Raw genomic sequence first — 13379 nt, 5'->3', positions numbered from 1 at the left:
TTTCTAAACGGCGATTTTATTACTGCGCATCGATGATATTGTCAGCGGTGCTAAGCAAGCTTCCGATGTGAACAAGCCAGCCGGGCCGCAAATCTCCGGTCCCACAGAAGAGTCAATGCGGGATGACTGAGTGGAGACTTGGAAAAAGTTTTTTTTATAAAATGAAGTGGATCAGCCCATTGTTTTTGACGGACATTGCAGTCCCATTTGTTTTTTCCTCATAGTGGTGAGTTTTTTAAGTACTTTTTATGCTGTTCTCGACGATTCCTCTGGCTTTCTCGTAGCTTTAACTGAAAATGTTAGTGCTGTTCGGAATTATTAATCAACAAGATGTCGGTACAAGGTCATCTCGATTCCAAAAGCCGATACGATGCCGTTGTAGAAGGAACCAGTAACACAAGATTTAAAAAAAGAAAATGTACGATAAATGCGAAGAATTAAAACGCTAACAAAATAATCGCACCATTCGACCACCATAATTCAGTACAAAATGCAAAACTACAACGTGACGTTAAATGTTAGACATCCGTAACGCTCTTGGAGGAGTATTACACTCTTAGCCTATAGCTATAATAATAATTATTATTGTTTTGCATTATAACGCCACAATTCCTCGTTGAATAAACCATTTCTCCTGGGTGGTGTCCGACCGCGCCCAACACTCGATTGGTCCACCAGAGTGTGGCTCTGACCAGAATACGGTGATCGTATGGGCACAGTACGGTGGATCATTGGGTCCCCCCCCTGATAGTACGACCGGGAAACGCGCATAAATGGATGGTCAATTAAATAGCCAATCTTTTGCAGAAAATACATAGTCGGCAACGATATAAATACTCCTCTGTACTTCCAGATGAAGTACGCATCACCATCCGGTGAGCATTCGAATTGCAGCCAGCACGTGGCGGAGAATTGCCGGTGTGGATACATTAACGTGATATCCATGGGTTTTTTAAAGATATCACGGATGTCCCGCGGTTGGGGAAGCAGCGCGGATGAGCGCACCGGACAGAGATATGTCTCTGGGCAGCGTTGATAGCAGGTGTATGTTCCCGTGCTATTATACGTGATATTATTGATGTCCAGCTTGTTACCGTGACTTCGCATGCCGATGCCGGCCCAACGTATCCCTGACCGTTGTACAGATAATGCGCTACTACGAACGGCTTTCTTTGCGTCCAAACAATGTCACCCAACAATGACACCAGAGGATCCCCCACCCGGCATGACAGGCTCAGATCATCGCCAATCACTGGTAGCTCCACAGCGTCTTCGGGGCGTAGTTTATTTTGCATGGGATTTGGGTTCGGCATGGTAACCACATTATTTGAGCCAGTCGTGCGGCATCAACAACAGATGCAAGCACTGCAGCAAAACGCACAACGCAAGACGGAGTCTGTGACAGTACGTAACTCTACGTAATAAACCATGAATACAGCTCATTAGACAAGCAAACAAACAAAACAAATTGTTACTAAAACAATACACACGCTTTTGCGGACACCACATACAAGATCGAAGCGCAGCAGGATTACCGATTACCGTACATGATACATAGTTATTAAAAATTTAGGAATACGATTTTATTTGTCTACTTAGTCAACGAAGTGCCGAGAAGTGGTTTTACTGAAGGAAGCAAACTGTTTCCGTGTGAACACTGAATACATAAGGTTTAAAGGTATTACAGTGGACTTCAAAAAGGTGATACATTCGGTCCGCGACCGACAATTCATTAGTCAAGACCAAATGACCAATAAAATGACCAATAAACTGCAAACATGCAACTGAGCACAGACTCATGCTGAATTCAAACACTTGCGCCGCGCACAGTTCCGAACGCAAACCATCCACCGATACCTCAAACGAAAGAAAAAACAATTACAAGAATTTTGATACCAAACAAGCTGTTTTTTATGCGATCTAAAAGAAAATCGAGGCACTCAAAGTTTCTCGTAGACAAAGCATAGAATTTGAATCCACGGTTGAGTTTCAGTTTTCACGCAGAAAAAGTATGCTTTGTCTACGAGAAACTTTAAGTGCCTCGATTTTCTCTTGGACTCCATAAAATACAACTTGTCTGGTATCAAAATTCTTATAATTTTTTCTCTTTCGTTTGAGATATCGCTGACAGTTTTCGTTGGGAAATGTGCAAGTTGCAAGTGATAATATCAGCAGGCCGATGGCCAGCACGGAAGTTGGGTGTTTGAGTACAGGTAAGTTCCTGGTTGCGCGCGTTTTGTGGGTGGGTGGGTTTTGTAACACCTTTTTGAATTCCATTGTATATTGTTAGGCCAAAACGAGCAGGCTTCGTTGATAGCATTTGCTGCTTCTTTCACAGTCTAAAACAGGGACCCCAGGATTATTCTGTAGTTGTTATCGTTGAAGTCTAGCTTTACAGATGTAAGTAAGTAACAGTTGCCCAACATTAACACCCTTACAGGAACTTCCAGACCAAGAATATCCCCTTCCATACAGGTTAGTAAGAAGAGTGCTTCGTGGTTAATAGGCGCCTCGGGTCTTATGCATTTTATTAAGTACTTGAAAATTCTAACGGAATTCTCTGATGCATGAATTAATCAGGTTACCCATCAAGTTTGGCGCTGGCATATATGTATATTTCCTTTCTAATTATCAGCGAAAATTGACGCAACCATGACGAATTAATGTACAGTACTTCTCGAAGCACTTCATTGCGTCACAAACAGCTTCCATGAGCGATATTTATAAATGGAGGTGTTGGAGAGCCAATTAAAAAAGTTCCTATTAATAATAAGCGCGATAACTAAACAGAGCGATTTATTAGCAGCTGCACATAGAAAGATCGTTTGTCAGATATGTATAGGCTTCGATTACCCGCCAAAAACGCTACATAGTAGCGATTAAGGAGCAAGTTAATGTGTAATATTTATATTTGTTGGCTGTAATGACAAAATGCCGCTACGGCAGTTTAGATAACAAGATAGCCTTTTCTGGCCCCGAATCCGAACCGCTTTCTGTCTCCGTATCTCCATCACAGGATTTCCGACAACATCGCGGTATTACGTTAATCCATCGCGCATGTTTCCCAAACTCTTCTCCTTCTTCAAGGGTATCCGGCAGTTTCGTATTAGCCGTCTCTGGTAATCGCAGAATAGCCCCCGCACCAGCCAGCGCAAGGACACCAAACAGAATTAATGGACCCATTTCATTCTGGTTCCCCCAGTACATAATGGCCGGGCTAATACACAGCCCAATAGCTGATACGGTCTGGGTTAACGTGGCACCTTCCCCTCGCACCACAGTGGGAATTAATTCGGATACCATTAAATCCACGATAAAAAAAGATAGGTTGATGCAGAATTTGGCAGCGAGAACCAACACCATCATGGTTGTTGGCAATGTGGCCGTGGCCGCTGCCAGCAGACTAAATATTCCACCAATCAGCATGGTCGACATAATGGTGACTTTACGGCCAAAACGATCCAGGGTGAAGTACAGAATGAAGTATGATGGCACTTCCACAACGGAACTCAACAGAAAACTGACGTGTTCGTTGTCGCCAAGTTGAGGAACGAAGAAATTCAGACCGTTGTAGACGAGGTTGTTGCTGAACGAATTGAACACCATCAGGATGGTCTTCATCCGGAGATTCGGCGTGCGAAATAAATCTAACGGGCTGTAGCGCGCCGCAGTTAAATCGACTTTCCCGGTACTTTTAAAATAAGTATCCCGCCATGTTTCGATTTGCTCTTCGGTCAGTTCGACTCGATTCAATCGGGCTATTTTCTTCACAATTTTCAACATGTCTTCGAAACGACCTTCTGCCATCAGCCAGCGTGGCGATTCTGGTAACAGCCACCACCAGAATATCAAAAACGAAAATGACAAAGTTACGGTCAGTTGTAGGGACATCCAGTCGCGAATGGCATAGGCAATACCACCCAAACCCAAAACCGCTAAGGTGTTAATCAGCGACATGGTCGTTCCCACGGGGGCACGTTTATTGGGACCGATCAGTTCCAGCGCCATGATTAACGGGAATATCCACACCGGGATTGTGGTTAATCCATTGATGAAACGGATAATGCAAAAGACCACAAAATTGGGCGCGAAAACCGTCCCCACACCGCTGAGTAGCTGAAGGGTCACGGCAATATAATAGGCGGGTTTACGACCGAACCGGTCACCGACGTATCCCAGTAACAACGAGCCGGTTAAACTACCGAAAGTATGTACTGTTAAAGAGAAAGTGGGGAGCAGTTTATGCGAGCACACGAGGTTCCATTGCGTTACTACCGTTGACCGGTACATGGAGCGGTCATAATCCCATCCGTATCTGCACGGGGAGATCGGTGTATCGTAAGTCGGTGTGAATGACGTTAGCATGGTGTCGTTTGTATAATCCAAATCGTACATTAGGCACTGGGCGTCGATATCGCTGGGTTTTGCTCCACGCGGAATAAACAGAGAAGAGTTGAATTGCGTACTGTTGATGGGGATGTGGCAGGAGTGCTTCGGTGTGGCCACTAAGAACAACTGACAGAAACCCAAATTTTAGAACAAGTAAGTATTTGACAATTTTTAACATTATAAACTGATAAGTGACGCTGTTACTGTAATAACAGTATAACCAACCTGGGAAAAGCTATGCATTCCCCCTGGGACGCATGCCGGTATAATAACGAAGATTAATAACAGTATCTGGTATCGTCCAAATTCTCCCACGTCACGCAGGATAACATCGAAATCCATCCCAGTTATTTCTCCAAAAACACTTTATTATTTGTATAGCTATTTTTTAATATAACCTATGAAAAATTTTACGCGGGTCAGTTTAACTCAAATTAATCCTCCACAACCGGATGTTTCATGAACGAACCAATACGGGTGTTTTTTTGTTCTGGGTATTTATGAGTTTGAAAATAGAAGTACTGCAGCTTATGTATAACCAGTACCGCCATAAAAAACACACGTGTAATCGGTGCAATATGCACGTGGACATTCTGATAATTATTTCAGCCTATTTTCAAGTTTGGAACCGTTGTTTTCAAGTGCGTACATGAGGTAGATATGGAAAGCTAAAAGGGTAAACTAATATGGGTATTCAAGTGGCAGAGTTCTATGAGAATTATGAAAGTTATGTGCTGTGGTATCAAAAAAATTATCGTAATCCACAGAAAAGTACCGTGTGCGTTTAGTAATAAACAGTAAATACGGAGATTTTACAGCAGAGACAAACCCCGACAGTAATTTGTCGTACCATAATCCGTTTGGTGAACGATTTAAAAATATTGTACGTGCAACAATAGCCGAATGTTTAAAAATTTAAGTATTTAAACCTTAAAATCCTAAATCCCTTATAAATCTTAAATTTAACAAGCTTGAATTTCGGCAGCATTGTACCGTTTCATCTTCGTTTTTTGTTCTGTAATCAGTATCCGACACTATCTGTATAATTATTGCGCATACCACCTCGTACATATAGCCTGAAAGTTTCCATAATTATTGAACTTTCGCCTTGTCAATATTACCTATTGTCAGTCTATTCATAATTACTTTTCAAATAAGGGCATACAGAAATTATACTTTGTAATTAGTAATACTATGTTTACTTGGGCAAAAGCCGCAAGACATACAGTACTCGTATGGTATGTACTATGTAGCTTTACAAGTACTCTAATACCAGTACATGCAGACCGCTAAAGTTAGCCATTGCCGTTGCTCTAGGTGTGCGAGAGGAATGAATGAACATTCCTCTCTTACTATTCATTCATTCCTCTCGCACACCTAGAGCAACGGCAATGAGTTAGCAATACAGATACAAGGGTGGGATTGTACGATGATGACCTTAAATTTTAAAGTTTAAAATAATTTGTTTAGTTTAAATAGGGTTTGCATAATTGCACTCTAGTTCGCTGTTTCGAAAACAGTTCACAAATACCAAAGTCAAGTCATTTAGCTGCAAACCGCAATATTAAGCAAATTTTACTCGCGACGGCCACTCAAATCTGTAACTGACAAGAAATACTATATTCAGCAGCAGAAACAATTACTTCCTGACTCCTGTGTCAGACCACAAAACCATATGGACATTATTAATTGCTTATGAAAAGCAATGTCATCGCTTCTCATTATGCTGATCCTTGCGGTTAATACAGTATGTTTGCATGGTTCAAAAGAATTTTATTGATTCTCACATCAAAACTTTGTACACAATAATCAGAGTATCAGACACAGGTTACACCGTGGAGAGGTTCTTCGACCGCTTGACGTAAAATTTTGCAGAACTTTATAAATTTTACTATTATCCACGTTCATTGGTTGAATCCTGCAGGTGCAGCCAAGAAGATAAACGGGACACCAAGTGCCAAAGTGGTTAAAATGCAGATTCCAAAAATTTTCGTAGCGTCTCGCGTAGAAAAGTGCCTTGTCAGGTATATCTCGATTTTACATAACCAGCGGTAGCGAGATTCCACATTTGTTCAGAAAGCGCATTTTATTTTAATTACGGCAGTTTACTGTAATTGCAGTTTATTTTAATTAGATTACGTAATTATGATAAGCGCACTCCCTTGAACTACGTACCAACACGTGAACTACCTTTGTTGTAATTAATTTATTCAGTTTCGATGTCAATAGTTTCAACAAAAATCTTTATCACAAAAGTATTACTAGTGTAAACCATTCCTATACAAATGGCGTAAAATGGGCGTGCGGACTAAGGAAGGCATAGATATCACAGGCAAACGGCACATATTAATAATATTGTGGTTGGTCGATAGTCACGAATTTTTTGATAGTAGCCAAAACGTTTCGATCCTGCCTTTGCTCTGCAGAGAACAAAGTACACTGAATGTTAATAGTAACCTTCAACTTACGGTACAGTGGCACATTAACAATAATTCTCTGCGAAAGAGAGAGATAAAAACCAAAAAAAATTAATTTATGATGAACAGAATTCAGCAGCAATACTCGCACAACACAATACATTCACTGTACCATAGTACTGTAATAATGTGCATACGTATCACATTGTACCTTTATTTCTATTAATCCTCTGGACTCCGTTTTGTATCCTCCAATTTTGTTAAGAATTTGGTTGCTGCTTTGGCTGATATGTATTTTTCCTCCTGTGAAATCGCGCCAGAAAAATTCAAACTAATGGGAAAATATGCAAAGGTTATTCTTAAGAAAGGTGCAAATAAGGTTAAGGGGTTAAGGGGTTGAAAATAAGGTTATGTAGGTTAAGGTGCAAATTCATAAGAAAGCGTATAGAAAGCAGCATAGAACTGATTACCGATTCAGCTTTAATGAATACGATTTGGACCGTTATCCAAAGCGTAATTATTTTGTACACCATTCACACTGTCATAGCAATACGTACCTTCCCCATGGCTCTCCATTCGACTTGCCGTGTTGATGGTGTCTCCAAACCTGCATTAACAGCGTGAAACATGCGGACACGCTTGTATTTTCAACACAGCGACGAACTTGGAAACGGGAAACACTACTTACAAACAATACCGTGGCATTCGGTTTCCAACGATTCCAGCCGCGCAAGGGCCTGTCAATTAAAAAGGTTGCGGTGCGGTTCAGGAGCACCAGAGACAAAACGTAAATGCAAGCAAGAAACTACACAAGTGAGTTTTACCAGAGTGCATTCCTAGTCTGAGCTGGAAGTCGACGCCGGTTAATACCATCGAGGACATTGGCTGTACTGCTGCCAGCATTCGTAGAGCTAAGTTACCACTTTCTCCAGCATGGCGGTACGCACCGTTGCGCACGGGAACACCACTGACAACCTGTTTTCATGAAACAGTTCAACTCCTGTTACGATGACGTCCAAAATGTTATTGGCAAACGGCAAAATACATTGACAACGCCATAAGAAACAATACACATTACCAATAAAAAATGTTATAATACACAAGGTCATAAACAGTTACTGGTCTATGATACCGCTCGTACCATGTAGGAGTCTCCGATAGTTTCTACTTTATACACATCGTGCTGTTCCATAAGACCATCCAGTAATGTATAGATGTGATGTAAGAGACGAATGATAAATAGCGGCTGGGACTGTGAGCAGACCAGGGCAAACTCCGGAAAATGCGTAAAGAGAATGCTAGCGTCATCGAAATCTTCGGCTTCCATGGGAAGCTTGTTGCGCAGTTTGCGAACAATACTCCTACAAACATATTTAGTATTTTGAATGAAAGCTATAGTTTAGGTAACAAGCTGTTTAATTTCCAGGCACTGGACTGCAACCACTGTGTTAATAATTATGCAACATACGTCCATGCTGCTTACTCGGGCAAGATATCCCTCAACAGTTCGTTAACCTTTTCCTCCTCCCTAACCAGCTCCACCGTCCGTTCGGCGATTCGTTTTTCTAACTCTGATGAGTAACGTTCCAAGCGAGAAATAATACAATCCACAACGCTGGCCGCAGTTCGTCCTAATCCTGACAGTTTCCTGGTGTTTTTTCCATTTAACACTTGTATCAAATCACGTATTGAGGGCCGATGATCGGAATTATCCAAAAAACAATCTCGAAGAAGTTTTTCACCGTAAGACGGAACCTCTTCGGGAGTAACAATAATTCGTTGCGTACTTGGAGATTTTTTCAACATGTGCAAGCGGTCTGCAAAAACGGCTGGTTTAAAAAAATAAAGCTATAGAACTGATCATTTATTATTTACTTTTATCCGCAGGCGAAAAATTATTTTTTGAGAAAAATGCCTGCATTAAGTAATGTCATTACTGGGTATGCAAAAATCACCTTGTATGCTTAATTGATCATTGAGCGAGACATCTAACGGCATTCTTCTGGTGAAAACTTCAGCCATTACCACACCGAAACTGTAAATGTCTGATTCTCTGCATCCAGGATACTCGTCATCGGTGACCATTTCTGGTGCCATCCATAGTTGCAGACAATCATTTGTGCCCCCTAAATGGACATCCGTTAAGCCAGACACCACGTTCGTCATCCCGTAGTCGGACAGTTTAATCCCAAAACGATTATCAACCATAACCGTCAGGCTGGAAAGAGCGCCGTGGAAATACAGTGGGCTAGTGTGAATATATTTCAGTCCCTATGTGGAAGAAAAAAATCGATCAAAGTAGTCGCGACTCTGCGCATGATCACGACGATCTATAAAGCTAATGAATGACCACAGTATATGAATCTATAACGGCTCTAAGTAAATCAATTATATGAATGACTTGCTGGATGCAAACAAAAAAGCCCTTTCCAGTTTGACCTTTAAAAGATAAATCAATCCCTACCGAAGCCATTTCTCGAATCAATGCCATCTGCAGGTCGATATCCAATGGAAGACTTTCATCGCTGAGCAGCAGGCGCAAGTTGCCTCTGGATCCATATTCATACAAAAGCGAGACCTTGGCACCATCACGGCTAACTCCATAAAATCGAGCAATATTGGGATGTTGCAAATTCCGCATCTGTTGATTCAATTAAGAGTCATCAATATGTGCAGGCATTCGCAGACTTGTTTTTATTAAAGCGTTTACACGAGTATTATGCCGAAGTGCCATCGTTCCGCCAAAACTAGCTATCTTGCTGAGCCATCCATTATGTACAAATCCTAATAATTATTAGTTATTGTAGAGTGGTAGTTAACACAAACCGAATTTAGCGTCTGTCGAGCCAATCGAACGTTGCAAATCTGACTTGGTGAAAGTGGGCAGGGAAAACATTCGGTCCAAACAATTTCATTCTGGTACAGCGACAACTTTGATAGCCACGGCATGGGCTTAGCGCTAGACTGGGCATCGTCCAGCGTATATTGGCTGACTACTTGGTGACCAGCATGATCCGAATGTAGATACCACCAAGGATTATCCGATTCCTTTTTCCGTAAATACGATCTAAATTAAATTACCCAGAATATATAAATAATTACGAATACAATTGGTTTATACGCAGTATAATGTCCTGGGTAAATGACACGACCATGCTTTTCATTGGATACCTGTATGCCGCTACGACAAACAAAACAAACAGCAGCACCAGCCCGGTAACGATTCCGGCAACGATAATCCACGTTGAATCTATATACCAGATAGCAGATAAATGAAGCATTAAACCCTGTAACGATGGTTTTCCTTCTACAACGTCTTACAATTCATCTCTACGTAAAATAACACTGTCACACAGAGGTGCATAAAAAATTTTCTACAGAATCACGTGTCCAGTTTAAATATTATTCATATCTAAGACCTACGGTCACCTACCAGATGTATCACAAAGATTATTCAGATATCCACACAAGGGTTCATTGAGTGGCGGTCCAAATGAGCTGCGCCATACGTCGGCCAGGGGAGAAATTTTCACCAAGCTTTTTGTTGCTGCATAGAAGTGCCATGCTTCCTGTTCGGAACCAGAACAATAACATTGTTCTAGCACGGTGTCCAAGCGGATGTGCAATAGAATGGAAATATTCATACCTCCATTTCTCCGCTGGTTTGGTTAAGTCGATAGAAGCAAACGTCTCCTAAGCGCATTCCATTGGAACCAATAGTTACATTACGCCAAGGAAAGCTGAAGCTGCGGTTAAAGAACTGCTTGGCTAGTTCTCGTCCCCCGAGTTGTGCGGATGGAATATCGTAGCTGTCATTGAGCACCTTTCAAGCAGCAACCGCATCACGGTTAATGATAAAAATAATGGGTTGATATCAAAACGAGCGGTGTTGTTCTTCTGGCTTTACCATCGCAAGCGCTGACGTCATTTCGTAAGCCGACACAGAAAAGTCATTCAGCTGAAAATTGAAAACTGGTTAATAAAATGTGAACCTACCATTAATTGATCTAAATTGATTCAGTCTGTTTTGCAAACATTGGGCTTAGCCGCTTATGTAGTCTAATGTAGGCACTGCAGTTGCAGTAGAATCAATGTGGTCAATATAGTTGATTACTTGGTAACCACAAATTCGAAATTATCTGTGTTATTTTGACGTCAACACGCTAACGCACCGGGGCACTGCTTAAACTTACCTTATCATCTAAAGTGAAAGTCAGATTGTATTCTCTCCGCGCATACGCAGCAACATCATCCATAACCTCCATAATCTGATTCCATTGGGCAGCTGGATGTTCCCAATAGATCAAACTTCGGAAGGCTTGGAAAGCGATCTATACAGATTCCTAACAACGCTGTAATTTACTGATCTGACGCATTTGTTATTTTCTTAAAGAAAAGGATACCGTACGGGGTCATCGCTGTCATTAAACTTCCACGTCTGTTTTCCTTCACCAGGCACACGCGCCATGCGAGAAGACAAAAAGATCTGTAAAACCTAAGCATGTGGTGTGCCCCAGCTGAGTGGTTGGCGCAGTTTTTATGAGTTGCGCGAAGTACTTACATAATCGCCATTTGTCATATTCAGACGATAAGCTGTTATCTGAAAAAAATAAGAGAACGCTAACCTGGTAAAGATAAGAGGCCTGGTAAAGAAATACCATATCGAGTTTATTTGTGGCCATGGACGTCAGTGTCACGTCACCATGTTCTGTATTTGCAAAATTATGGAAGCATTGATCTTCGTAGAGTGATCATAAATTGCATTGGCAAGTTTCAGACAAAGAAAGATCGACGTAGACAAATCTAATTCTTACCATGATCTGTCTCACAATTTTCGGAATACTGAAAATGATGACCACTGCAAAACAAGAGCCATAAAAATGACAGCCATCCCGATTGACGTTACTCTGTCATTTACTGCATCTTGTTGATTTTTATACCTCTTGAACGGCTTTGCACATCAGTCAGAATGCTTGGAAAGTCGCTGAAAGCCGGTGTATCGAAGGAATACATGTAAATACTGAATTGGCCCAGTCTGGTTTCCAGCAACTTTTTGACGTTGCGGCAGGACAGGTAGAAAAAGGATCCCAAGCCTGGATACTGATTGAGATCATCACAGAAGAATGCCACCGTCTGCCATTTGTAGCGTTGCAGAAACATCTGAGCGGCTAGAGAGATGGACGGATGGTCCGGGGGCGCACACGTCACAACCGTTGGATAGCGTACTTTATTGGCTAAGGCTTGATCTCCAGCCGTGCTGAAAGTCGATGCGCAATGTTAACTAGCTACCGTCAAAATTTTCTGGATAATTTATTGGCACACCTTGACATGGTCAAAACGTTCCACTCTGTAAAAAAGATAAAAGGCTTGAAGCCGAGGTGTCCTTGCAGATTCTGTGGTCTGAAACAGTCCTGTACCAACCTCTAGCGAAGTCACCAAGGACCATCATTTCCGCACTGCAGGCTGAAAAATATTTACCGGTTTATGAAAAACCAAAACACGGTTGGTCTTTTCAATCCAAAATCTATCTTCTGAATTTAAAGCTAAATCTAAATAAATCTTTTCTATCTACTTTTGGTCTTTTCTATCTAAATTTCTTTCTATCTTTTCTATCTTGCTTTATCTGTAACTTCTTTATAGAAGAAGGATAATCATTTTAAAATAATTACCCGGAGTTAATATAACAGTCACTCCGTTGAGTTCCGCGAGGATCTGGCCGACCTTTCCGGCCAGCGGAATCATAACGTCAGCAGCAGCCGCACACGTGAAACTCCCCGGAAGATACAGCGAGTGTGTGGATATGTTTGCAAAGACGTGAGGATATCGCTGTCGTAGACGGTCAAATGCTACGAAGTACACTGGAATCGTGGTCGTGTAACCATATGCCGGCGTCTGCCCAACGGCAACCAGTATGATATTCAGCTGGTGGAAGGCCTCTCCCAGGCCGATGAAAATCATCACGGTAACGCTCCATACTAACACTTCCTTGGTGTCCATAATACGGAGATTAGATCATGTTGTTAGGCCATTAAAAGATTCTGGAAAGCGCACGGAGCCATCGTCAACAATGTAACCGTTGAAAAAACGCGGCGCACAATTTACTGCTGTATCATTGCATTAATAAAAACTCTTTTTGGTAATACTTATCCAGCACTGCTCACGTACACAAAAACACAATGCTCAGCAGTACTCCATGCGAACAAGCACTGGTCTAGTGCGTGCAGGATATAAGTGGCGCTAATATGAGTAAAAGAAGATTGGTTTTAGCCGTCCATAATGTTGTGCACTTTCTCTTGCTATAAGCCTTGATCTAACAATATTGATTAACACTTGACATAAGGTCAATATTCCCCGGAAGAACAATTGAACAATTGCAATACAAACACCTGGTTTCGTCTTGGGCAAATTAAACACACGGTTTGGATATTTACGGAAACTAGCGAGTCTGTCGGTATGATGCACCGTTTAATTACAATACATTGTCGATAACATTTGCTACACCAGTATCCACCGTAATCCGGCATCAAACTATGGACAAGGCATGATCAGTATAGGATTGAGAAGAAACACACC

The 13379-nt window shown here is 41.6% G+C and overlaps 2 protein-coding genes across 2 annotated transcripts; both read right to left on the bottom strand.

The window, feature by feature from the left end:
• Positions 1 to 2809: 2809 nt before the first annotated feature.
• Positions 2810 to 4870, bottom strand: LOC129585272 (beta-alanine transporter-like). Its single transcript, XM_055477896.1, has 2 exons — positions 4615 to 4870; positions 2810 to 4515 (listed from the first exon to the last, which is right to left on the bottom strand). Exons 1-2 carry the CDS (start codon positions 4729 to 4731, stop codon positions 2938 to 2940), a joined length of 1695 nt encoding a protein of 564 aa, XP_055333871.1. The 5' UTR covers positions 4732 to 4870; the 3' UTR covers positions 2810 to 2937.
• Positions 4871 to 6689: 1819 nt separating this feature from the next.
• LOC129585276 (atrial natriuretic peptide receptor 1-like) lies at positions 6690 to 13016 on the bottom strand. Its single transcript, XM_055477901.1, has 22 exons — positions 12476 to 13016; positions 12228 to 12269; positions 12129 to 12153; positions 11747 to 12063; positions 11621 to 11664; positions 11368 to 11406; positions 11215 to 11292; positions 11000 to 11137; positions 10714 to 10764; positions 10453 to 10629; positions 10240 to 10375; positions 9978 to 10056; positions 9633 to 9873; positions 9271 to 9447; positions 8762 to 9077; positions 8290 to 8623; positions 7948 to 8167; positions 7631 to 7781; positions 7495 to 7543; positions 7364 to 7413; positions 7018 to 7109; positions 6690 to 6809 (listed from the first exon to the last, which is right to left on the bottom strand). The coding sequence occupies exons 1-22, from the start codon at positions 12801 to 12803 to the stop codon at positions 6762 to 6764; spliced, it is 3132 nt and encodes a 1043-aa protein (XP_055333876.1). The 5' UTR covers positions 12804 to 13016; the 3' UTR covers positions 6690 to 6761.
• Between the last annotated feature and the right edge of the window lie 363 nt (positions 13017 to 13379).

The sequence above is a fragment of the Paramacrobiotus metropolitanus genome, unplaced genomic scaffold, assembly GCF_019649055.1.
Source record: "Paramacrobiotus metropolitanus isolate TYO unplaced genomic scaffold, Prichtersi_v1.0 Parri_scaffold0000016, whole genome shotgun sequence".
NCBI classification, from domain to species: Eukaryota; Metazoa; Tardigrada; class Eutardigrada; order Parachela; family Macrobiotidae; genus Paramacrobiotus; species Paramacrobiotus metropolitanus.
Note: the sequence above shows the minus strand (reverse complement) of the source record. Positions and strands in the feature narration are given on the sequence as shown.

Excerpts from the sequence above, each read along its gene's own strand:
- LOC129585272 (XM_055477896.1), bottom strand. The coding sequence starts at position 4,731 with ATGGATTTCGATGTTATCCTGCGTGACGTGGGAGAATTTGGACGATAC. Across the intron at positions 4,516-4,614 it reads GAATGCATAGCTTTTCCCAG|TTGTTCTTAGTGGCCACACC; the intron begins GTTGGTTATACT and ends GGTTTCTGTCAG.
- LOC129585276 (XM_055477901.1), bottom strand. The coding sequence starts at position 12,803 with ATGGACACCAAGGAAGTGTTAGTATGGAGCGTTACCGTGATGATTTTC. Across the intron at positions 11,293-11,367 it reads ATATGACAAATGGCGATTAT|ATCTTTTTGTCTTCTCGCAT; the intron begins GTAAGTACTTCG and ends TAGGTTTTACAG. Across the intron at positions 7,414-7,494 it reads CGAATGCCACGGTATTGTTT|GTTTGGAGACACCATCAACA; the intron begins GTAAGTAGTGTT and ends CTGTTAATGCAG.